General features: G+C 54.4%; 2 protein-coding genes across 2 annotated transcripts; both read left to right on the forward strand.

Annotated features, from left to right (window-relative positions):
* The first annotated feature begins 689 nt into the window (after positions 1–689).
* Lrrc43 (leucine rich repeat containing 43) lies at positions 690–19,982 on the forward strand. Its single transcript, XM_028885766.2, is given in 13 exon segments — positions 690–824; positions 3,588–3,783; positions 3,786–3,847; positions 5,505–5,615; positions 8,620–8,759; positions 11,055–11,293; positions 11,863–12,077; positions 12,579–12,964; positions 17,918–18,059; positions 18,239–18,368; positions 18,572–18,756; positions 19,053–19,086; positions 19,814–19,982. Coding segments are annotated over 13 exon segments (2,085 nt in total). The 5' UTR covers positions 690–707; the 3' UTR covers positions 19,942–19,982.
* Positions 19,983–21,099: 1,117 nt separating this feature from the next.
* Positions 21,100–23,742, forward strand: B3gnt4 (UDP-GlcNAc:betaGal beta-1,3-N-acetylglucosaminyltransferase 4). The gene is given in 3 exon segments (XM_028885845.2): positions 21,100–22,607; positions 22,610–23,539; positions 23,542–23,742. Coding segments are annotated over 3 exon segments (1,104 nt in total). The 5' UTR covers positions 21,100–22,495; the 3' UTR covers positions 23,604–23,742.
* The last annotated feature ends 14 nt before the right edge of the window (positions 23,743–23,756 follow it).

Genomic DNA, 23,756 nt, shown 5'->3' on the forward strand with positions numbered 1-23,756 from the left:
TCTTGAAAACAACAACAACAACAAATCTCTCATAATATGGCTCTACCTTTGGAAGAAGCCAGCAAATGCATAGATACCCAAAATGAATCACTGCTTGCCATTGGCTGAGCAGATGATAGAATGGCCGTTGGCTTCATGCTTTGCAACTTGAGGAGAAACGATAAGATCACCGTGGTAAAAAGCAGATTACAGTTGCGCTATGAATACAACAAAAATCACAGAATTGGGCACTTTTGAGTTTTAGGGTACATAAATCATAACTCAACAAAGATGTTACGTTTCCCAATTAGAGTCATTTCGTCCCATTAATTTCAGAGACCACGGGCGGAGGGAGAGTCCCTGCTATGTGGAGGAGGCGATTCAGGGGATGGCAAGATAAGGTTGGATGAGTCTAAAATGGGTCTGGCGCTCCAATGGTTAGATAGGGAGAACCACGCTGGGATCCCCTAACTGGAGTCCTAAAATGTTTAACCTCGGACTAAAGTCGTCTCTTTTGACCTGCCGAATGGGGACGGGCGATCTTTGGGAGGAGAGGAAGAATCCCCCTAAGAGGCGCCCACCACCTGCTGTTGTAAGGGGCTCGCAGCCGGCCTGGTAGGCGCTTAGCTGGGGGCTTGGATAACGGGGACAAGTTGGCTTCCACCTGCTCTCTGCATCCAGGGTAACGCGTCTGGCGGTTGCCTAGCGACGAGCCTGCCTCGGGCAGCATGGCGACCAGAGACTCCAGCGCGAGCGACAGAAAGACCGGGACCTTGAGCACCGCTGTGCACGAGCACCTTCGGAAGCTCTGTCTGCGTGAATTCCCGTGTGGCACCGGGAGCTGGGTGGGTGCTCCCCACGCGGGGGTGGGAAGGGAGGGAGGCAAGGGTCCCGCAGAGGTGGACCTGGGACGGAGCCAGAGTAGCCACAGGGAGTAGCCGGGAGTAGGTGGTACCTAGCTGGGACCTGGGGATCAGGAGAGGCTCAGATGCGCGAGCGCTTGAGGAGAGGTTTGGATGTGGTCGTTTGGGCATTGGCTGGTTTGGGAGTTGGGATGAACCGTGGGGACTGGAACACTGACGGGGTTCAGGGGCCAAGTGCTCCCCTTGCTATGGGGGCACCGACCCAGCACATCAAGCTGCCCTTTGGCCTCACGCTAGCCCAGAGCCCCCGGCTGGCCAGCCTCCAGATGCCCGAGGGAAGCGATCCCTGAGTGAAGGAAGAGCTTTGGTCTTGAACAGTTTGCTCCGCAGCCCCTCATGAGAAGATGTAGAGGGGATGTTCCCCTTTCTGAGGACTCCTGTAGCTGGAAAGCCTAGGTGCTCCATGACCTCTGCCCCCGCTCCCAGGCTGAGGAGAGACGGAGGGAAATCCAGCCGAGGGCACAGTCAGCAAGCACAACAGGAGGGAAAAAAATCTGGTCCGACCGGGCGGGAAGGTCCTTTCTCTATTGCCTTGGCTTGTGCATTCATCTTGTTCAGTATACAGAGGGACCGCGACCGATGTCATCAGCTGGGTTGCACAGGGTGGCGAGGAGAAGCACGGTTAGATTTAGAGGTCCGGCAGGTGTGTCTTAAGAGGTCGGAATCAGCCAGATGAGGTCTTGGCTGTCAGCTGGACACACACCCCCCGCCCCCCCGCCCCGCCCGCCGCCATGCTCTACCCAGGTAAAACAGCCAAGCTGGCCTTCCCTCTGTAGAGGCAAACAGACACCCATCAGGGACACACTCCATTTGTTTGGTCAACAGATGCAGGCTGAATGCCTCCCCTAGGCTTTGGAACATCTGGGGAGAGATGAGGCTAAGTGGCAGAGGGTTTTTGGCAAGTGTTTGTCCAGGGTGAGGACTTTAGTCCCACCCCCAGCACCAAAGAAAACACGCCCATAAAATCTGAAGAGCCAGATTTCAACCGTCGCCTGGAGGGAGTGGATTCGGAGGAGCAGACTCATCTTTTTCTCCCAGGAGCTCAAGTTCCACCTTTCACCTTGCCGCCTCTTCAGAAAGCCTTCCCTCATGAATCTTAAGTTTCCCAGATCGCCCACCCAGCCTCCTGTACACACTTGCATGAAGTGCCGTGTTGAACATGGAATCTCCTCTTATTGCATTGATTCATTGCATTATTCTTAATTGGATGCCTCTGTGTGGGTATGTGCCTGTCAGGGCGGATGCTCCCAGGCTGGAAGAGTGCATTGGATCTCCCGAAGCTAGAATTTTTGGCGCTTTTGAGCTGCCTAACGTGGGTGCTGGGAACTGAACTTGGGTCTTCTGGAAGAGCAGCAAGCGCTCTTAACTACTGACTGAGCCACTTCTCGGGGCCCCAAATCTATTCTGTTTTGCACATTCAAGTTCCCAACTCCACATGTGAAAACAGGAACTTGGTCTTTGAACTATTCTGTGTCTTGTTAGGTGTGGTGGTGCACATCAGTAATTTCAGCACTTGGGAGGCCGAGGCAGGAGAATTGAGAGTTCAAGGCCAACCTGGGCTACACTGCAAGACTCTGCCCCCACAAATAATTATCATGTGCCAGGCATGTAGCTTGGTCGGTAGTCTTTTCTAGCATTCACAAAGCCCTGGGTTTGAGCTCCCACATCTCATCACACCTCATGTGGGGGGTGCATATGCCTATAATCCCTCAACTTGGGAGGTAGAAGCAGGAGGATTGAGGGGTTTGAGGTAACCATCCGTCAGCTATGCAGTGAGTTCAAAGCCAGCCTGATCTACTTAAGACCCTGTCTCGGACAGGCAGACCAATGTGACAGTTCAGTGTGTAAAGTTCTTCATGTCAACCATGATGAGCCGCATTTGATCACTGGGAACCAAGTGATAAGAGACAAGCAATTCCTGGAGATCTTTCTCTGAGCCCAGGAAGGCTATTATTGATTGCATCCAGGATTAACTAAAATCCAAGTAGCTGGGTACAGCCGTGAGGGATTTTTTTTTCCTTAAATAAATCATCTGAAGTGAGAAGACCACTTTTTGTTTTGTTTTGTTTTTCAGTTTTTTGAGGCAGGGTTTCTCTGTATAGCTCTGGCTGTCGTAGAACTCGCTCTGTAGACCAGACTGGCCTGGAACTCACAGAGATCTGCCTGAGTCTGCCTCCTGAGTGCTGGGTTGAAAGGCGTGTATCACCACTGCCTGGCAAAAAGACCCACTTTTCATCTGGATCTTTTGAGGTGGGAAGACCCACTTTCAATGTGGGCCACGCCTTCCGCTGGCCGCCTGTGTAAAGGACATGGAAAAGGGAAGCCGGCTCTCTTTGCCTGCTTGCTCTTGCTCTCTGTGGCGAGTCCACTCCTTCACTGGCATTAGTGCCGACTTCTTCAGGATTCTGGCGTACACTGAAGATGAGCTGAGACATCCAGCCTTGTAGGCTGAACCATTACTGGATTCTTGGACCTTCCGCGGTAGACAGCCATTGTTGGACTAGTTAATAAATCCCCTTTAATCCTGTGTGCATGTGTGGTTTCATACTCTATACACTTTGTTCCTCTAGAGAACCCTGACTAATACAGAGCTTCACGCGCACTTGAAGTGGTGGACACATGAACACACACCCAGGCACGACCCAATAAAGCAATGTGAAAAGGCTTCTATCTCTATCTCTGCAGAATAAGTCACGCTTTCTTCCTCAAAGATGGCGAACCTGGAGGGAGTTGGTCCCCAAGGAGGAGGAGACAGTGAGCGCCCAGGAGGAGACTGTGGAGACCCTGCTGGGCTTGGTCCGCAGCACCCACTCTCCCTGGGTTTTGATGAAGGACTCCAGTGCTGAGGACCGTTTCCTGAGAGAACTGGCCATCCAGCATCCATGATGATCAAAGACGCTTTCTTCTATTCCTATTTCCGGTCCCTGCGGGTGGTGGACAAGGGGGTAAGTGCTGGGCTGAGCTCTGGGAGGGAGGGAGAGGGCAGCCTCGGGAGCTTGTCCTGGGGGACCCTGTCCATTAGAACGCTCCGTGGGCAACAGGAGGGCCTTGGTGACCTTGGTTGTTCAACTCTCTTCCTGCAACCCTGTCTGTTTCTAAGCCCGGAGGAACTCAGTCCTGGATCCTCTTTGGCTAATTCCTTGCACACGCTACAGTGGATCCTCCTAGTAAAGACCTTTCAGGGGACCACAGTGTTTCTTTTTAGAGTGTCAAGAGAGGACCTGGAGAGGGCTGGCTAACATCCAGCAGGTCTGCTTTTGACAAGCTGTCATATTAATAAGACCTAAAAATGGGAAGGACACCGAGCCTCCCTGAGTCCTTCCTTCTCCTGTGACCCACTCATACCATTTTGTCTGGGGCTTTCTGAGTCCTGGGGAAACCCCCCCCAATCCTGGGCGTAGGAGACTGGGTCCCTGTACGAAAGGGAAGCTCAGCCTGGAAAGGCTTCTAGTGTTCTGAGGCCACAGGAAATTGGGGTTCACGGGTAGGGTGAGGAGGCAGCTGGCGGGCCCTGCTCCGCCTGACCCACAGTCATTCTGGAAGACCAGGCAGGGCAACTGTTACATGATATTCTTGGGAAGATGTAAAATTTAACAGGAAGTGCCAACAGCCTCAGGAAGGACTCACTGGAATTCATGTTGGTGAGTCTAATGTGTTTATTGAGTTGCTTGTGGAAATGATAGGTGCAAACACTGGCCTCCCTGCCCAGATCTCCCTACATCCTTCCACTCTCCCATTTACCAAAATCCTCTTTGGTTTGCCTCTGAGTTCCCAGAGGGGCCTAGGCAAGCTGAGTACAGGCTCAGACTACAGGGTGCAGACAAAACCAGACCATGCCAATGAGTGTTTTTGTGTGCTCCCGGACTCTCCGCTGGTCGCAGGAGACACTGTTTGCTTGGCCTCAAGAACAGCTAAAAGGCAGCAAGATGGAATTGCCCTGAGGGGTGGTCCCCCTTACAGCCGTAGATCCTTGGGCTCATGTGCTGTGTAGACAGAAGAAGGATTCTTGTTTTCACAAGAGTCCCGTGACCCAACATAGGAAGGACACAGGACACTGGCCTGGAGAGCTTTAGAGTCAGGGCTGGGCTGGAAGAGGTCCCTTTAACCCTCAAAACCGTCCCCCGTGGGCGGTGAGGTAGGAGAGGAAAGGGTGGGAAGTGGGTGGCCCTGGGGCTTACCTGGGAAAGGATGACCGGATGCGGTACTCCGACTGAGAGGTGTCCCCCACAGACTCGGGGGTCTGAACCCTTGTTCCCCAGTTCTTTTGGGGAGGGAGTGGAACCTTTGGGGGGCAGCCTTGCTGGAGGAGATCCATCCCTGAAGGCCTGTAGTTTCACCCCATTTTCTTGTTCTTTCTGCTTCCCGTGTGTGGTTAGAGTATGATCGCTCAGCTTCCTGCTGCCAGGCCTTCCCCTCCGTTATGGACACCTCGCCGTCTGGAACCATCAACTCCTCCAACATAAACGCCTCCTCGAGTTGCTTTGTCATGGGGTTTTGTCACGGCAGCAGGACAGTAGCTAACACTGCTGTTCCCTTCCTTGTGTGAACATCCAGTGCCGCCTGGCTCGCCCGAGTCCTCAGTTTCCCTTCCTCTCCTTCCAGGTGAATCTGGTGGATAAAGACCTCTTGAAATTTCTAAAGCTGGAGGAGTTGATTCTGAGTGCCAATGAAATTGAGGAAATCGATGCCAATAATCTGCCCCCAACATTGAAGGTACAGGTTCTGTATGGGGGCTTAGGGCAGCTCAGGAGGGCCTGCTCTTAACCTGCCCTGCATAGCCCTGGCCAGGGTGGCTGTGTGCTAAGAACCAGCCCCAGGTTTCTAAAACACAGGTCTTGGCCGGGCAGTGGTGGTGCACCCCTTTAATCCCAGCACTCGGGAGTCAGAGGCAGGTGGATCTCACTGAGTTCGAGGCCAGCCTGGTCTACAGAGTGAGTTCCAGGACAGCCAGAGCTACACAGAGAAACCCTGTCTTGAAAAACAAACAAACAAACAAAACAACAGGTCATGTTTCTTAAAAAGTTACCTAATCCTATTGGACTCGGCAGTTCCCTCCCATCCAGGGCGCATGCCCACAAGAACAGGAAGGAAGGAAGGACCCAGGGAAGGTCTTGTTTCCTAGCCCTGCTATTCCCAACAGTGACCTGAGACCTGTGGCCACATGAACAGATAAATAAAATGTGGTCTCTCCATGCAACGGAATATTGTCCACTTGTTTAAAAAAGGAAGAAAACATCACACTAGATGAAAGAAACCAGATTTCAAAGAGAGATTTTTTTTAAATAATTTATTTATTTGTATTTTATGTACATTGGTGTTTTGCCTGCATGTATGTCTGTGTAGGTTGTTGGGTCCCCTGGAACAGGAGTTATGGACAGTTGTGAGCTGCCATGTGTGGGTCCTGGGAGTTGAACCCGGGTCCTCTGGAAGAGCAGCCAGTGCTCTTAACCGCTGAGCCATCTCTCCAGCCTGAGAGAGGGATCTTATGTATAATTGCACTGAATGCAGTATGTAGCAGGGGAAAGTCCACAGAAACAGGCCAGGAGAGGTCACAGGGCCTGGAAGAACCCGGAGAACTTACTGCTTAGAGGGGGTTTGCTTGTTTTGTTTCCTTCAAATGACTGTTTGAGGGGATGGCGGGAGCTGGCATTGTGGGTGTCATTAAAGCCTGTGCACTGTGTGCTTGAAACGGCAAGTTGGCAGGTTCTGAACTTCACCGTGTTAAAACAATAGGTGAGGGACTCGGGAGCTTGCTCTGGGTAAAGGGATTGCCTTACAAGCACGGAGACTTGAGCTGGCTCCCCAGAACCCATGCGAAAAATGTGGGGTGTGCTTTAAATCTCAGTGTTGGGGATGCAGAGACAGGGGGATCACTGTCTGGCCAGCCAGCCTGTCTGTATAGTAAGTTCCAGGTCAATGGGAGACTTTCAAAAAACAAAGGAAGTGACTTCTGAGGAAGCTGAGGCTGTCTCCTCTACACACACACACACATACACACACACACACACACACACACACACACAGACACACACACACACACACAAAAGTATTCGAACAGCTGTCTCTGGTCTACACACACACACACACACACACACACACACACACACACACACGCACGCGCCTCAGCTAAGACCAGACTTTCTCATGTTAAGCGTATCAAAAAGGCCCCACTGACGGTCAATGTGAGGAGTGGGAGACTCTGTGCCTTGTCCCGGCCCGTGCTCAGGACAGTGACAGATGGGCCTTAGTCAATGTGTAGTGAAGAAAAGGATGTTGCTAATCAGGGCTTATTCTGTGGCCCACCCTGTCCCTGTGTATTCCCATGGGTTAAGAAGGTTTTAGGGGCTGAGAGATGGTCGAGGTTAGAGCACTGGTGTTCTTCAGAGTCTGAGTTAATTCCAGCAACCAATGGGCTCACACCATGTGTAATGAGATCTGGTCCTCTCTGGCTGCAGGGATACATGCAGACAGAACACTGTATATGTAATAGCTAAAAAAAATAAAAAAATAATAAAAAAAATAAATTTATTTATTTTTTTTAAAAAAAAGAGGGTTTTAGGGAGGTGGTACACACCTTTAATCCCAGCACTCAGGAGGCAGAAGCAGGCGGATCTCTGTGAGTTCCAGGCCAGCCTGGTCTACAGAGTGAGATCCAGGACAGGCTCCAAAGCTACACAGAGAAACCCTGTCTCGAAAAACTGGGAGAAAAAAAAAGAGGATTCTAGGCTGTGTGCATCTGGCCCCAAGCACTCCTTCTGTCTCCCCTTCCAAACTGCACAGAACCTTCCCCTGCTCGGGCAGCATGATCTTCCTACCCCACCCACCCCCCATTTGATTTCTCTCTTGAGACAAGGTGCTGCGGTGTAGGCTAGGCTGACTTGGAATTTCTGTGTAGCCCAAGGGAGGCAGGAACTCGAGAAGCTTCTGTTTCAGAATCCTGGGTACTGGGGTTGTGGGTCCATGCCCCCTCACCCACTCTTCCTACAGTAATTTTTTTTGTTTTGAATGTTATTGTTTTGTTGGGGGGGGGTCACGTGTGCCGTGGTTCATGTGTGGCAGTCAGAGGGCAGCTTTACAATTGTGTGTCTCCTTCCACTCTGGGATTTGGGCGTCACACTCAGGTCAGCAGGCTTGTGAAGCAAGGGCTTGTGCTAATTCTCACACCCCCACCCCTTTTGTGTTTTTCGAGACAGGGTCTCATGTATTCTAGCCCGGACTCAAACTCACTATGTAGTCGAGGATGATACTGAACTCTTTTTGTTGTTTTGTTTTGTGGTTTGTTTGTTTGTTTTTTCCAAGACGGAGTTGCTCTGTGTAGCCCTGGTTGTCCTCGAACTCACTCTGGAGACCAGGCTGGCCTCGAACTCACAGAGATCCACCTGCCTCTGCCTCCCAAGTGCTGGGATTAAGGCGTGCACCACCACCACTGTCTGGTAACCTTGAACTCTTTATCTGTCTACCTGTCAAATACTGGGATTACAGGAAGATCCCACCTGCTAGGTTATTCAGTAATAGAGATGGCCCTCGGGGTCCTGCGCATGCTAGGTAAGGTCTCGTCCAGTCCAGCTACACCCCAGCCTCTTACTGTATTTTTTTTTTTTTTTAAAGCAAGTTGTCAACCCAAACTCCCCTCTGCCTTTCCCAGGGCAGGAGCAGGGGGCGCCTCTGGTGAGTGAGACCAACCCCTCCAGTCACAGTTGATGATGCTCCTTCTCAGGTGCTGGAGCTGTACGGCAACCTGATCAGCAGCATGGAGTGTCTGTGCTCACCCGCACCCCCGAACCTGCAGCACCTGGGGCTCGGCCACAACAAGCTGCTGGGCCCTTTGCAGAGTCTGTATGTCACCTCCAACAACTGGTAACTCGGGGGCTGGGAGAAACGGGGGGGGGGAGGGGGAGGGGGGCGGGGGAGGCGGCGGGAGAGGCCTTAAGAGCCGGGTGTGGGTGACTGGACCCTGCTTGTTCTGTGACTTCCACGAGGCTGCTAAGGCCACTCTAGGAGTTTATAGTCTCACTCAATCGTAATATCCCACTGAAACTCCAGGAAGGACTCGGATGCCCAGGGCCCCGTAGGGATGAGTGGAATCCATCCATACTTGATGACAGGGTCTCAGCTCAGCCCTGTGACGTTTCAGCTGATCATGCTTTCGGTCTGGGGGACATTTAGCAGCACACCGGCCTCCAGCCGCTCTGCTGGGTGCTGGTGGGGCTCTGCCTCTCCCTGCCCTTCCTCGTGGTCATCAAAACTCTGCAGAGGCGGAGCCCAAGGTCTTCTGAGGAGCAAACCACCCCAGGCTGAGAACCACTGTCCTAGAGACTTTCGGGGTGCTCCATTGCTGCTGACCATCCATTAGAGCTTGTGCAGGGCACCCTTTCCCATCCTCGGTTTTTGTCTCCTTGGTGGATTAACAGTGGGAAACTTAAAATTCAGGATTTCAGGAGTGTGATGAGATCAGAGGCCATTTTATTATTATTATTATTATTATTATTATTATTATTATTATTATTATTGTTTTTTCGAGACAGGGTTTCTCTGTGTAACCGTCCTGGCTGTCCTGGAACTCACTTTGTAGACCAGGCTGGCCTATGAACTCATAGAGATTCCCCTGCCTCTGCCTCCCAAGTGCTTGAATTAAAGGCATGCGCCACCACCGCCCCGGCAGAGGCCACTTATAAAATGCATCTGTCACAGGGAGTTGGGGCGGAAGGACAGACCCCTGGGAGGAGCCCCAGGATTTCGGCCCCTGAGGGTATTTGCATAGGTGGAGTTTTATACTGCCCCTTCTCCATGTCTCCCCTCCCCCATCCTCCCCCCCCTTCTTTGGAAGACAGGATCTAATGTAGCCCAGGCTTGCCTCAAACTCAACACACAGTAGAACTCCTGATCCCCCTCCTTCATCCGTACCCCAGTATCTCAAGGATGGTCCAACCATGCCTCTTGGAGACCGAAGGTGTCGTGAGAAGTGAAGGCCCTCTCTGGTGCCCTCAGGCTCAGGCTTCCTCTGCTGTTCTCAATCTGCATAGTCTCTAGGCTCACTGGGATTCCTTCCTTCCCGTTGTCCTCTGCCTTCAGCAAACAAGACAGACAGGACCCCCGCCACACACACACACACACACACACACACACACACACACACACACACACACCCTCTTATCTCCCGTACTTGATCTTCCTGGGAGAGCCAATTTAGGTTCATGCCATTGACTGAGAGCAAGTATCTGGCTTTTTGATTCCAAATGTATACCATAACCTTGGGCTTAATGCCAGCTCTGGACTTCACAGGAAGTTGCACGAACCCCACCATTCCCTGTTAGTTAAAAGGGAGACTCTTTCCTGGGACTCCACTTCTTGCCAGTTCTCTTGAGGAAGGGTGACATTGCTCAGGGTCTGTGACAATCCTTGCAGTGTTCCTCTTGCCATTTTCCAGGGACCGGCCAGCGACTGTCACAGCAGATCAGGCCGTGGGGAGAGGGGGGGCAGAGCAGAGGGAATGGAGAGGCTGGATTCAGCCTGTGGGAAAGGTGCTGGCGTGACCATGACACTCGCCGGGACAGCATTCCCTGGTGCTTCTTCGGCCTCTGGTCTCGGAGTCCGGCTTGCTCTGTGGCTTGTGGCATCGGACAGAGCTCTGCCTGTTCCTGCGTCTTGGTCTCCACCAGAGGCCTGGGCTTCATCGTTGCCCGCCTGTCTCATGTGCTCACACTAGAATATTCTTTCTTCTTCTCCATGTCCCCTAGAAGGTGAGCTGGCCAGCTCCCTGTGGCCATGGCCGTTAGGGCTTTGAAGAGAGATTTCCAGCTCCGTTATCTCTGCATGCCAGAGCCCAGTGCACCTTTCTTCCTGATCCTCCTCCTCCCCACCCTCCTCCCCACCCTCCTCCAGCGGCTTCCAGCGTGTCCGTCAGTGGGGATTTGTGAAGAACCTTCTAGAAGCACGGCACTAGGCTGCTAGTTAACAGAGAGGGAGGTGCAGGTGGAAGGGAGGTGGGGGTCACTGGGAGAGTCCAGGAACTCAGGCTGTGTGGCCGGAAGAGAAAGGAGACACAGGCTGGAGAGCTGATCCGGGTCCGGGGACAGAACAAGGTGTGTGGCCCAGAGTGCCGTACCCTCGGCTCACCGAACTTCCTAACCAGTAGCGTGGCCAACCTTCCAGGCCCAAACTCGTCTCCCTGGACCTGGGCTTCAACGACTTGACCGACCTGCAGAGCATGATAGGGGGGCTCCGCACCCTGCAGCACCTGAGGCTGCTAGTGCTGCAGGGGAACCCAATGGCCCTGGTGCCATACTACCGTGGCTTCACCGTGGACAGCCTGACGCACCTCTGTGTGCTGGATGACGTCACCGTGTCCCCCAGCGAGAAGCACCAGTTTCGGGGACTCAGCATCCACGGTGGTAGGTGCCTCGCACGTGCCCGGCCTCTGTTTCACCCAGCGGCTCGCCAGCAGCTCTCTGCTTGCCCTTGAACCCGGCTCGGGTACACTAAGCTACCTAGGTTGGGCTTTCTCTATGTAGGTAGGACCCCTGTGGTTGTTGGGCCTTGGGGCGGCTTCTGTTCCGGGTAGATCTTGTTTCTGTGGTGGCTTGACATCCCCCCCTTGTGGCTCCTGGTACAAGGTGCACCAGAGCCCTTCACAGTCCAAGCGGGGTGACTGGGGAGGGGGGGGGCGGTGGTGGCCGCAGTCACAGACACCAGCTGAAGTAGCAGAGGTTTCCCACCTCTCTCTCTGTCTCTCTCTCTCTCAGAACTGTCTCTGCCACGCACCTCTCAGCACCCCCATTGGGCAAATGGGAAAACAAGGCCTCAGAGCATCTAACGGCTCACTCCCACCGAACTTGGCAGAGTCGGGGCTCTAGCTGCGGGGGTGGGGGGTGGGGGGTGGGGAGGTCACGAGACCCTATGTCTTTGCTTTTCCCTACCCCAGCCCCGGTCCCTCAAGCCTGCCGTTCATTACTCTCCGCAGACATGTTGGCACGGGAGGCACAGTTTGTGGTGACCATCGGAAATGTCAGGGGGGTGATGGACACCTCTATCTTGGACCCGGAGCCGGGACCTGATGGCCCCTTCATCAGCTACAGCTATTATGTGACCTATGACTTCGTGGAGGACGAAGAAGGCGAAAGGAACGCCTTCGCCAGCGCCATGGCCGAGATGCAGCCTGACAGTGTTCTGGCTGAGGTATGGCCCTGCCAATCTGGGGGGGCGGCGTGGGCTCCACACAGGCCTGCATGCTTTTGTGTGCACACGGAACAGCTTTTTAGCGCCCCCCCCGAAAATCTCCAACACAGCATCATGCTTCTCCTCCATTCAGGGACCTGGTTTCCGCCTGCTCGCCCCCCTTCCCCAGGCAGAGTGAGTCTCAGCCAAGCTCACCTCCTGCCCCTGTGACACCTCAGGCCTGTTGTCCCTGGCCCACTCTACAAAGTCTCCCTCCCGACCTCTGCATCTCAGGCAAACCCAAGGACACCCCGTGGGTGGAGAGGCCTGTCCGCTCTGTCCAGATGGCCTTTGTCTCTGCCTCCTAAGCTGGTGTGTCGGATCATGCTTTAAGCTGGTGTAGGCTGGGATATGGCCAGCCTGCCTGGCCCTGCGCTCCATCTCCAGCACCACAGATCCGTAAGGTACCCAGACGGTCGCCCGTGTCCACACTCACTGCGGCATGTTTGTCTCTGCTAACAGATCGAGCCCTCCTCCAGCACCGTGCAGTTAGATGAGGAGGGTCATGAGGAGGGCCAGCAGGAGGACCAACCGGAGGTTCTGTTGGCGGGCCGCCCCGCGGGGCCCCAGCGCCCAGCCCGCCAGGGCCAGGTCCGCCAACCCCGCCCGGGGGGCCGTCAGAAGACTCGCCAAGAGTCTCCCAAGGACATGTCCCAGGAGATGTCTGAGTTTATAGCTGAGATGAATCTGATGGCCGAGGACTCGGGAGAGTCTGGGATCACGGATATGGAGGAGTCGGAGACGACCATTTCCATCCGCTCTGCCCCGCTGCCGCAGTCCATTGACTCTTCCGAAGAACTGTCAAAGCTGCGGCCACGCATAGATGCGCGGCTCTGTCCGTCCCCAGGGTAAGGGTAGAAGGTGGATGGGCAGGCGGGGCATCCGCGGTGGCCGCCAGCCAGGACTGCTCTTGCAGCGTCTCCTGAGCTGTCCGACGGCTGAGCCACAAGCTACCGAGGCTGGGCCTTCTCATTAGCCCGCCTGTAGGCTGTGAGCTAGAGGTGGATTTGGGCTTAGCCACAGACTCTTCTTTTCTGGAGACCCAACCTTCCCCTCAGTACAACGGAGCTCCAGATGCCTGGGCGTGGGGGGTAAAATTCTCATAAAGATCGACTCTCCTGTCAATGGAGAGGATGCGGGACAGCTTCCATCTCAGCTATTTTTTTTTTTTTTTTTGTCTGTTTTGAGACAAGGTTTCTCTGTGTAGTTTTGGTACCTGTCCTGGATCTCACTCTGTAGCCCAGGCTGGCCTCAAACTCACAGAGATCCGCCTGGCTCTGCCTCCCGAGTGCTGGGATTAAAGGCGTGTGCCACCACTGCCTGGCTGGAATTGGATTCTTATAGCTTTTCTTTTAAGAACAAAACAAACAAACAAAAACCCAAATGTGATTACTTTCTGTGTATGAGTATTTTGCCTGCATGTACGTAAGTGTACTGCATATGTGTCTAATGCCTGAGGAGTCCAGAAGGATCCAGGATCCTCTGGAATTGGAGTTACCGCTGGCTGTGAACTGCCATGTGGGTGCTGGGAACCGAACCTGGGTCTTCTGCAAGAGCAGCAGCCGGTGCCCCTAAGCTCTGAGCCGTCTCCCCAACCCCGTTAGCTTCTCAATCCATCTGGGATGTGTTCATAGAAAATGTAGCAAGGGCCCTCGGTTCCAGGCACTTACGTTCTTTGTTTTGGTTGCAGTCTGAGAGGCTGAAGCAATGGCCTCCTGCCACTGGACAAGCACTCTATGGCGGGGTCCCCATCCCTAGCCCTGCTTCACTTTGTGCTTGGATACAAAGACTCACTAATTAGTGTTTCCTAGGCCGGCCTCAAACCTGTGATCCTCCTGGCTCGGCCCTGAGTAGCTCAAATTCCAGGTACCACCAGTCCTACCAAGCAGGTTTTGTTGCCTAGTACACCTAATTTTTATGTGTGAGCATGCATGCACACGCGCACGCACGCACGCACGCACGCACGCACGCACGCACACAAACACATCTTGGTATGTATCCGAGTGATGGATTTCCTGCTGGCTTTCCTGAGAATGCAGGAAACAATGTGGCTATTTAAACACAATGTGACCGAGCTCTGATTCACAGACTTTGACCTTTCATGGGCTTTGCCACTCTGCACTCCTGGGGAGTGAGAGGTTAGCTTCTAAAATGGGCTGTAAGAGTTGTTGGGCTTGTTCCTGCTGGGAGGGAGTCTCAGTGTCTGCAGAGCATCCCTAGGACCCAGCTGCACCGAGTTTAAACCTCTGCTGAGTACCGGATCTAAACTTGCAGAGATCCCGGGAGTCGGGGTTGCCTGGATCCTGGGGCCTCCGCTCCCAGTGTTGACGGAGATGTCCTGATTCCACTGCCCTGAAAAAAGCAGGGATGGACTCAGCTGACTGTGTCAAGAGGGGGGTCCCCGCTGAGTCGTTTAGTTCCGACACTGGGAATTGAACTGGGATCTCCTGTAGTCTATGCTGCTCGGCAGGGCTCAAGCTGAGGAATTTTTATCATTGCTTTTTTACTTGGGGGGAATATTAGTAAGAGAGGGTAAGCGGCTGGGTGTGTTGGCCGACACCCTTAATCCCAGCATTTGGAAGTCAGAGGCAGGCGGATCTCTGTGAGTTCGAGGCCAGCCTGGTCTACAGAGTGAGTTCCAAGACAGCCAAGGCTACACAGAGAAACCCTGTCTCAAAAACAGAAGAGAGAAAAAGAGGGTGAGCATGGTGATACATGCTTGTAATCCTAGTTTAGGAAGCTGAGGCAGGAGGATTGTGAGCTTGAGGTCTGCTTGGGCTATATAATGAATGTCTCTGAATGAATGAATGAATGAATGAATGAAGAGGCATGTGGGGAAAGTCCAGAGGAAATCAGGCCCAGGCTTTAAGCTTCTAAGAGTCCAGTCTTAGTAGAGTCATGCTGGGGTCACACAGTAGGTCAACAAGCTGCGACAGTTCTTGAGAAATTATGTCTCATGGAGAAGCTTGCCTAAGCCAGGCGGTTCTGTTTTCACTGGAATCTGGTCACATGGGCACCCATTGCCTGACATCTACAATTCCACACTGTGCAGACTGTCCAGACTCAGTGAACTCTGACCAGTTAGAGAGTGGTGGGAACCTTTCAGAGCCCAAGTGCTTAGGTTGGGAGATGGCTCAGTGGGTTGTGGGGGAGCAGACCCTGCCTTTTTACCCCAGGGTGCTCTTGAGGAGAGAGGGGTAAGAGATTTAGATAGAAGGATAGAGGAGAGAAAAAGACAGAAACACAGGATAGCCTCGGGAGGGCCTGGATCCTTATCCACTGGCCAGAACTTTATTCAGCAGGGCTTTTTATAACAATGTCAAGGGGTGAGACAAAAGACCTCCCCCTTGCAGACACAGCCAAGTGCAGACCCTTCCAAACACCTGGTACCCAGGCCCGTGGTCCAATCATCCTCTGATGCAGCCCTGGTTGGTAAAGCAAGCTCAGATCTCACCAGGAAACCTCTGTGGGCTCCCACAGTAGGTGTAGTGCTTGCCACATAAACACGTGACCGCGTGTGTTGTATGGGCACCCACAGAAGTCACAAGCAGAAGTCGCATCCCTTGGAGCTGTAATTACAAGTATGTGTGAGCCATGCAGTCGTGGGTGCTGGGATCTGAGCCTGGTCCTTGGATAGAGCAGTAAGTGCTCTTACGTGCCAAATCAGCCCTCTAGCCACTTAATATGAATTTTGATGAAAGGAAGGTGTTGTTGTTGTTGTTGGTTTTTTGTTTGTTTTGTTTTTCAACACAGGGTTTCTCTGTGTAGCCCCTGCTGTCCTGGAACTCGCTCTGTAGCCCAGGCTGGTCTCAAACTCAGAGATCTGCCTGCCTCTGCCTCTGGAGTGCTGGGATTAAAGACATGGGTCACCACACTGGCAATATTGGTAAACCTTGAGGACATTCTGTTTAATGAAATAAGCCAATCACAAATAATTAATAAATACTTCATGTTTCCATTTTTATGATTTTTAGTCAAACTCATAGAGATTGGCAAAAAAAAAAAAAAAGGATGGCAGTTGCCAAGAGCTGAGGGAAATGAAGATTATTATTTAATACTATCAAGCTTCATTGTACAGGAGTCTAGGAAGCATGTTAGGAATCTGCACCAGTGAAGTGTGTACTGGAAGATCATGAAGCCGTGCTGGGGGAGGCCCAGGCTGTTGTACTTGTTCTAATGTACAAGATCCTGGGTTTGATCCCCAGTAGTGAAGAAGAAGAAGAGGGAGGAGGAGGAGGAGGAGGGAAAGGAGGAAGAGGAGGAAGAGAGAGCCAATAGCAAAGACTGGTAAAAATCTTTTGAGTCCTATACCTGTTGTCTCAGCTACGCAGGAAGCCGAGGCCGGAGGATTGCTTTAACCTAGGAATCTGGCAGCAGCCACAGCAACCTAGACCTGGAAGAAAACCAGTGTCCAGGGTGCCGTGGGGAAGAGCCTGTGTGGGCCACTGCCATGCTGGGCCTTCTATAGGCGACTGCTCTCCAGGTCCACTTAGCTTACAGGGTTGTTCAAGTTTCCTGTGTTACCCCGTTGTTGAAATGAGGGTTTGTTACTTCGTGGATTTATTTATGGGGGCCCGGGACAAGCCGTGAAGCACACGTGGGAACCAGAGGACAACTTTCAGGAGTCGGGTCTCTCTGTCTCGCATGTGGGTCCCAGAGGTAGAACTCAGATAGTCAGGCACAGTGGCAAGCTGCTCTACTCACTGAACCATCTTGCCAGTCCGGAAATACAGTTTTGAAGTCTGTCCCAACATTGCTGAGCTGTTCATTTCTCCTGTCCAGTCTGTCCATTGTCCATTTTTTGGCTTCAGATATTTTTGTCTTTTTTTTTTTTTTTTAAGACAGGGTCTCATGTAGCCCAACCTAGCCTCGAACTTACTATGTAGCTGAGGCTAGCCTTGAATTCCTCAACTTCCTCCTCCTTCCTCCCAGATGCTGGGATTACAGGCATGTGCCACCACATCTGGTTTTGTGCAGTGCTGGAGATGGACCCAGGGCTTGGTGCATATAGGCAAGCAGTCTACCACATGCTCAGCCCTCTGTGCCACTATGTGCCTGTACTCACATTTTATTTTAAAGTCTATTTTTTTCTGCTGTTTACTTAGTCACATGTCTAAACACAGCCCCATAAACACAGACTTGTGTTTATGATCCCCCCAACTTTGCTGGGTTTTTTTTTTTTGTTTGTTTGTTTGTTTGTTTTTGTTTTGGTTTGGTTTTTTTGTTTTTCAAGACAGGGTTTCTCTCTGTAGCTTTGGTGCCTTTCCTGGATCTCGCTCTGTAGACCAGGCTGGCCTCAAACTCACAAAGATCTGCCTGCCTCTGCCTCCTGAGTGCTGGGATTAAAGGTGTGCGACAAGGCGATTTTGTTTTTTAAACTTTGGAGTTGACCATAGTGGTTACAGACCAACAATTCCAGGATTGAGGAAGTAGAGGCAGGGGGATTACTTCAAGTTTGAGGCCAGCACCAGCTATTTAGTGAGTTCTTGGCCAGCCAGGATTATAGAGCGAAACTTTCTTTCAAAAACAGAACCAAACAAAAACCTTTCTGTATTCTAGCTGGTGTGCCTCAGCTGTTCCACATTGAGCATGCCCAGAAGAGCGCCTCCGCTCTGTCCTTGATCGCTTCTTTGCCAATGTCCCTCCCTAGCCTTCTGGTTCCTTTGCCCTGTCCAGGTCTTGGTCCTCCACCATTTGTGGGTACTTGCTGTCTTCTTGGGTGTCGCTTGGCAGCCTTGCCCCAGGTAGCCAGCCAGCCCAGCCCAGCCTGACCTTCACACCGCGTGTCTCTCACTCCCCAGGACAGTCCTCTTCAGCACCGTCCGAAAGCCCTGGACCGACGTCATTCCTTGCAACTATGAGATGAAGCATACCCTCAAGGAGCTGGTGCGGGTCAAGGCCTTCCTGCTGGCCGGGACCACCGTGACCATCGTGGAGGAGAAGGTGGGCGGAGCGGGGCCTCTGGCCTCTCATTGGCTGGAGGGTTCTGGGTCCACATCCTTCCGGATGACCCCTGCTCCCTCTGTAGTTACCTGGCAGAGCCTTTCCAGAAAGGCCAAGGTGGGGTGGGGCCCCAGGAGCCAGCCTCCCCTGCTCCCCTGAGGCTCGATCTCGTCTTCTAGATTCTCTCCTGGCCTGTGTTGCCAACCCCGGTCGAGAGTCCCTTGCCCGCCAAGAGTCCCTTGCCTGCCAAGAGTCCCTTGCCGGACAAGAAGGGGAAGGACGACAAGAAGGGGAAGGACGACAAGAAGGGGAAGGACGACAAGAAGGGGAAGGACGACAAGAAGGGGAAGGACGACAAGAAGGGGAAGGACGACAAGGGGAAAGGGAAAAAACAGAAGGCAGAGGAGGCGGCCAAGGTCGCGGTAAGGCCTGCTCAGGTCACCTCGGGGCCCGGGAGGGCAGTGCAGCCCAGTCCTGCTCACACCTGCCCTGGTGGCCCTGCCCACAGGATAAAAAGGCGCCCAAGAAGAAGAAGGAGCCGCCCAGGGAACTGCGCCAGGACCCGCCCGTGCTGCGCGTGCTGGGTAGCGGCCTGGTCTACCTGGAGCCCTTGCTGGCAGGGGAGACGGCGGTGACCACCGTGTGTAATTTTGGGGTGGTCCGCACCCTGGAGTCTGACAGGTTGACGAATGCCAGGGTACTAAGAGGCCCTTTGTCTCGGCCTCCCCTCTTCTGTCCGTAGGGACAGCTCGCTGGGCCAGGCAGGGATGGGGTGAGGTCAGGAGGGGTGGGGTGGGGGTGGGGCCTGGTTGGATGCCAGGGCTGCCTGGGCACCTTGATGGTCGCTGGTTTGGTGATAGCGCCTCCGCAAGTGTGGCCCAGGTCAGCAAGAGCTGAATCCAAGGTCCAGGGAAGCGTGGGTGGCCCCCAGAGTCAGTCTCAGGGTCGGCCTCTGTCCCAGCAAGCACCTGGCTTTGTGGTTCTTTCTCTCAGGATTCAAAGAAGATAAAGAAAGGTCCCAAAAAAGGTAAGACCCACCAGCAGCCGCCGAGGGCAGGGTGAGGACCGAGGCTCGGGGCCATCCTGGGTGTAGAGCCACAGGAATGAGGGGACTGAGAATGACTTCCATCCAGCAAGTCCAGGGTCGTCCCGAGAGCCCCTAGTGCGCAGCTGCCAGCCGCAGGCTCTGATGTGCCCGGAAAGGCGAAGGGACCGGAATAGGGGGGGACCGAGTCCTCCTGGCTCTCCACGAACTGAGCTACATCCTCACTGTCTTTCTTTCTTTTTAATTATTTATGTATTTATTTTGTGCGGGGGGGGGGGGGAGGCGTGGCTTGCACGTGGAGGTCAGAGGGACAAATGGGCCCTGGAGATGGAGCTCAGGTCGTCAGGCTTGGTGGCAAAAAGCACCTAATTTCGTTTGCAACTCACACAGCTGGGCCTTATTCAATGATCTCGATAGATGCAATTGAACTTACTCTGTTTTTGTTTTTTTTTTAAGCTGAGGACCGAACCCAGGGCCTTGTGCTTGCTAGGCAAGCGCTCTACCACTGAGCTAAATCCCCAACCCCTAAACTTATTCTTCATTACGGCTGACATTCTAGGCCTGATCTCTTTCAGAAGCTGAGTTCCTCTAGGTCAGAGAACAGGGCTAGAGTTTCGGGATGAGGGAGGAGCAGGTCCAAGACCGGGGAGACCTGCAGCCTATACAGCCCGCCCTCGGGACTCATCTGCTGGCACGTTTATTTCCTCAGAAAAGTCAAAAACGGCAGTTCCAACCTTCGAAAGCGTGTACCAGCCGGAGCCCCTGACCGTGGAGGTCCAGATCCAGCTGCAACAGTACCGCTCGGGGGAGGAAGCATTCCTCAGCCTGGTTGACTAGCCGGGGAGAGTAAAGAAAGGCTGCTCTGCGGCCGGAGCTTGGCTGTCTGTGTAGCGGCTGATCTGGGGAAAGGGGCGTGGCGCGGGCCGCCCAACCGGCGTGGGGAGGAGCGCTGCAGCGGCTACCGATGCACCGAGGCAACCGCGGACGGAGAGCATGGGGCGGGGCCTCGGGCTCCGCCCCCGCCGGGAACCCCGCCCTTCCACGTGGCCCCGCCCCCTGGCGTCCCGCCCAGTAGAGTTTCGCTATTGCTCCATTTGGAGCCCCGCCCCCGCGTATTGCTCCTCCCCCCGGAGCTCCGCCTTCGCCTGGGCCCCGCCCCCGAAGCCCCGGGGCCCCGCCCCCGAAGCCCCGCCCAGCAGGGTTTCCTAGCGCACACGGTGAGAAGCCGCGCAGGCTCTGCAGGTGCGCGGTCCCCACGGGATCTTAGGTAGGTCTTGGGTGGGGGCGTGAGGTCACGCGGCCTGCGGCGCCCGGATCCCGTTACCGGGAGGGACGGGGACCGCACCCTGCGGGCGCCTCTGCTGCCCGGCTTTCTGTCGCCCCTCGGTCTCGGGTCTGCTCCGGGCGATTGCCCGGACGCACCGCGCTGCAGGCTGAAAGAATGGAGCTGACCCGGGCCCTGAGGCTGCCGACACCCCCAGGGCGAGGGCGCGCGGAACCCGGGGCGAGTGGCACGGTGGGAGGATCCGGCCCCGCGGGACGGAGATTCGGACAGGGAAGTGGGCTTTTCGGGGACTTTGGGTGGGTGTGGGGTGCTGCGGCGTGGGAGGGGACTACCAGGTCAAGGGAGAAACCAGAGCGCCCTCGCGAGGTGAGCGGCGCGGACGGCAGCGGACTTGGCACAGCCGCGATCCATTTCGCACACCTGAGATCCTGGAGCAGTTACAGCTCCCCGGGCCCCCACATCTCCGCGAGGTCCAGCCCCGCTTTGCAGCCTAAGAGCTTTCTAGCAGCCTCGGTCCCCTCCCGCCCCCTGGTCTTTGACATCCTGAAACCTAAGCCACAGCAAGAATGACATTAAAACCATAGGCACATACTTAGTCCTGGGCTCCACCCGCAGGTGTTGCTCCTCCGCCTTGTGGGGTATTCCCAGCTCTCTAATAAGCAGTGCTCTAGCCCCCCCATCCCCCACCCCCACCCCCCATATGCTCTCCTCATCTTCAGATTGTCTGCATGGCTCCTGCTCCAGCCCGGAGCTTGGCTGCTCTCAGCCTGTCACTCTTTGCTCCCGGGCTTCAAGCACTTGCTCAAATGTCACAAGGTCTTGTAACCTAACTTCCTTAGCATTGTCTGGGCTATCTCATGCCTGTCAGGGTGTTCCTAGCTGCTTGGCTAACACTAGGGAAGCTAGGAGAGATGCTCTGGACATTTCCAGGGACAACGGGGCGAGGCTGACCCAGAGAGACGGTTTTGAACAGAAGAATGGGAAAGATGCAGTGATGTGTCTTCAGAGATTTGGCTGCCACACCTGTGACTCGGGACCCCATGTGTAGGTGTGGAGCTGGCTCTGGCTGTGGCTCCACGCTCCAGGGGAAGGAGGCAGACCTGTGTGGGGGCTGGGGGTGTGGCTCAGTTGCGGCATGCCTGCCTCCCAGCACCACATAACCTGCCTATGATCCCAGCACTGTCGAGGTGGGGGCGGGACGGTCAGATGTTGAACATCTGTGGCTATACAGCAGGGTTGAGGTTATTGGGGGCATGGGATCCTGCCTGGGGGTGGGTGGGGGAATCAGAAAACTTATTAGGCAGGGTGCAAGACAAGGCTGGGCCACACCTGGAGGGACAAAAGACAGTAAGGATGGGAAGTAAAGGTGAGCTGTGTTACCGCAGGCTACTCCGGTGAATACCATTTATCTTTGGGTCACTCTAAGACTTCATGAACCGGAACTCTAGAGAAGAAGAGGGTGGCATGTAGCCCAAGCTGTAGTTCCTTGGATGAGACCTGCCCCTCCCCCAACCTCCTTTCAAGCTGTCACTTTTGTGCTGTGAACCGCCATGGCCTGTTGCCCTGTTGCCCTGTTAGGAAGTTCCCTCGCCCAAGAGGCCTGGGACTCTGGTGTGTCGGGCTGTATCACCCAGAAACTCAATACAGGACCTGCCAGAGGCCAAGCTCACTCTAGGCTTTGGTTCAACGGTTGTGAATCTGGAAAGCTCAGAACGTTAGGTTTAAGGCTTATAATACGTGTGACACAAGACTGAAGCTAATCTATTTTCCCTAAGATTCCGTGTGCTTATTATGTCTCAGCTTTACGAACAGCTACAGGCCACGTGGGAGGGAGATGCTGGCTGCCGAACCCTGCCAAGAGGGCAGCACCTGGAAGGCAGATGTTTCTCGTCTTTCCTCCAGGGGAGACCTGTGCAAAGTGACTCACGCCCATAATCGCAGCCCTTGGGGAGGCTGAGGTGAGCAAGGTTAGGCTAGACTACTCAAAAATGAGACTCTGTTTTGAAAAACCAAGACACAGGCCCCAGAGTCTGGCAAGGACTTCGCTGAGGGGTTGCAGGTAACTCACTTTGCTCCCCAAACCAGGGCCGTGTGAGCCCAGCTCAGATGCTCTCTCCCTGCAGGGCCTCACCTATGCTGCGCAGGTTGGGCTGTGGGCTGTTCTGCAGCCTTGTGGCATGGCTGCTCTGCTGCCCGCTCTTCCTGAAGGAGCCCACGCCACCGGGAGCTCCAAGACCCACCAGCACTCCAGGGCACTGCCAAGGCCCCGGCCCAGCCAGTGCTCAGCCAACCCAGCAGTTGCTAAGGCCTCCCTGTCCCTGCCCAGCCGCCACCGCCTCTTCTTAACCTATCGACACTGCCGGAACTTCTCCACCTTGCTGGAGCCTTCCGAGTGTGCCAGGGACACCTTCCTGCTCCTGGTCATCAAGTCACAGCCTGGTCATGTCGAGCAGCGTGCGGCCATTAGAAGCACTTGGGGCCGGGCTGGGAGCTGGGTCAGAGGCCGGCAGGTGAAGCTGGTGTTCCTCCTGGGGGTAGCAGGGCCTGTACCCCCCGCCCAGCTGCTGGCCTATGAGAGTTGGCAGTTCGATGACATCCTGCAGTGGGACTTTGAGGAGGACTTCTTCAACCTGACACTCAAGGAGCTGCATGTGCAGCGCTGGATGGCGGCCGCCTGCACACAGGCCCACTTCATACTCAAGGGGGACGATGACGTCTTCATCCATGTCCCCAATGTGCTCGAGTTCCTGGAGGGCCGGGATCCTGCCCAGGACCTCTTAGTGGGCGATGTCATCCACCAGGCCCGGCCCAACAGGAACACCAAGGTCAAATACTTCATCCCATTCTCCATGTACAGGGCCCGCCACTACCCACCTTATGCAGGAGGAGGTGGCTATGTTATGTCCCAGGCTACTGCGAGGCGTCTTCACACAGCCATGGAAAAGGCAGAACTCTTCCCCATTGATGATGTCTTTGTGGGGATGTGCCTGCAGAAGCTGGGGGTGAGCCCCACACACCATGCTGGCTTCAAGACATTTGGAATCCAACAGCCCCTCAACTCCTGGGACCCCTGCTTGTACAGAGGACTCCTGCTAGTGCACCGTCTCAGCCCCCTGGAGATGTGGATCATGTGGGCCCTGGTGACAGATGAGGGCTCAAATGTGCAGCGACCCCCAAGCCCAGCCCTGAGGGGTGGGTTGAGCCACAGCTTTAGCGTGGCTGCTGACTTCCTGTACCAGGAGAAATAGATCAGGTCCCTGCCTGTCCGCAGGAAATGAACTCATTTTTATAATGCCACCCACCTTTCCTGGTTCAAAGTGCTGCAACCCGGCAAACTTGTGGAGCATGTGCTGAATGGGAGTGGATG

Source organism: Peromyscus leucopus, chromosome 23 (genome assembly GCF_004664715.2).
Source record: "Peromyscus leucopus breed LL Stock chromosome 23, UCI_PerLeu_2.1, whole genome shotgun sequence".
Lineage (NCBI taxonomy): Eukaryota > Metazoa > Chordata > Mammalia > Rodentia > Cricetidae > Peromyscus > Peromyscus leucopus.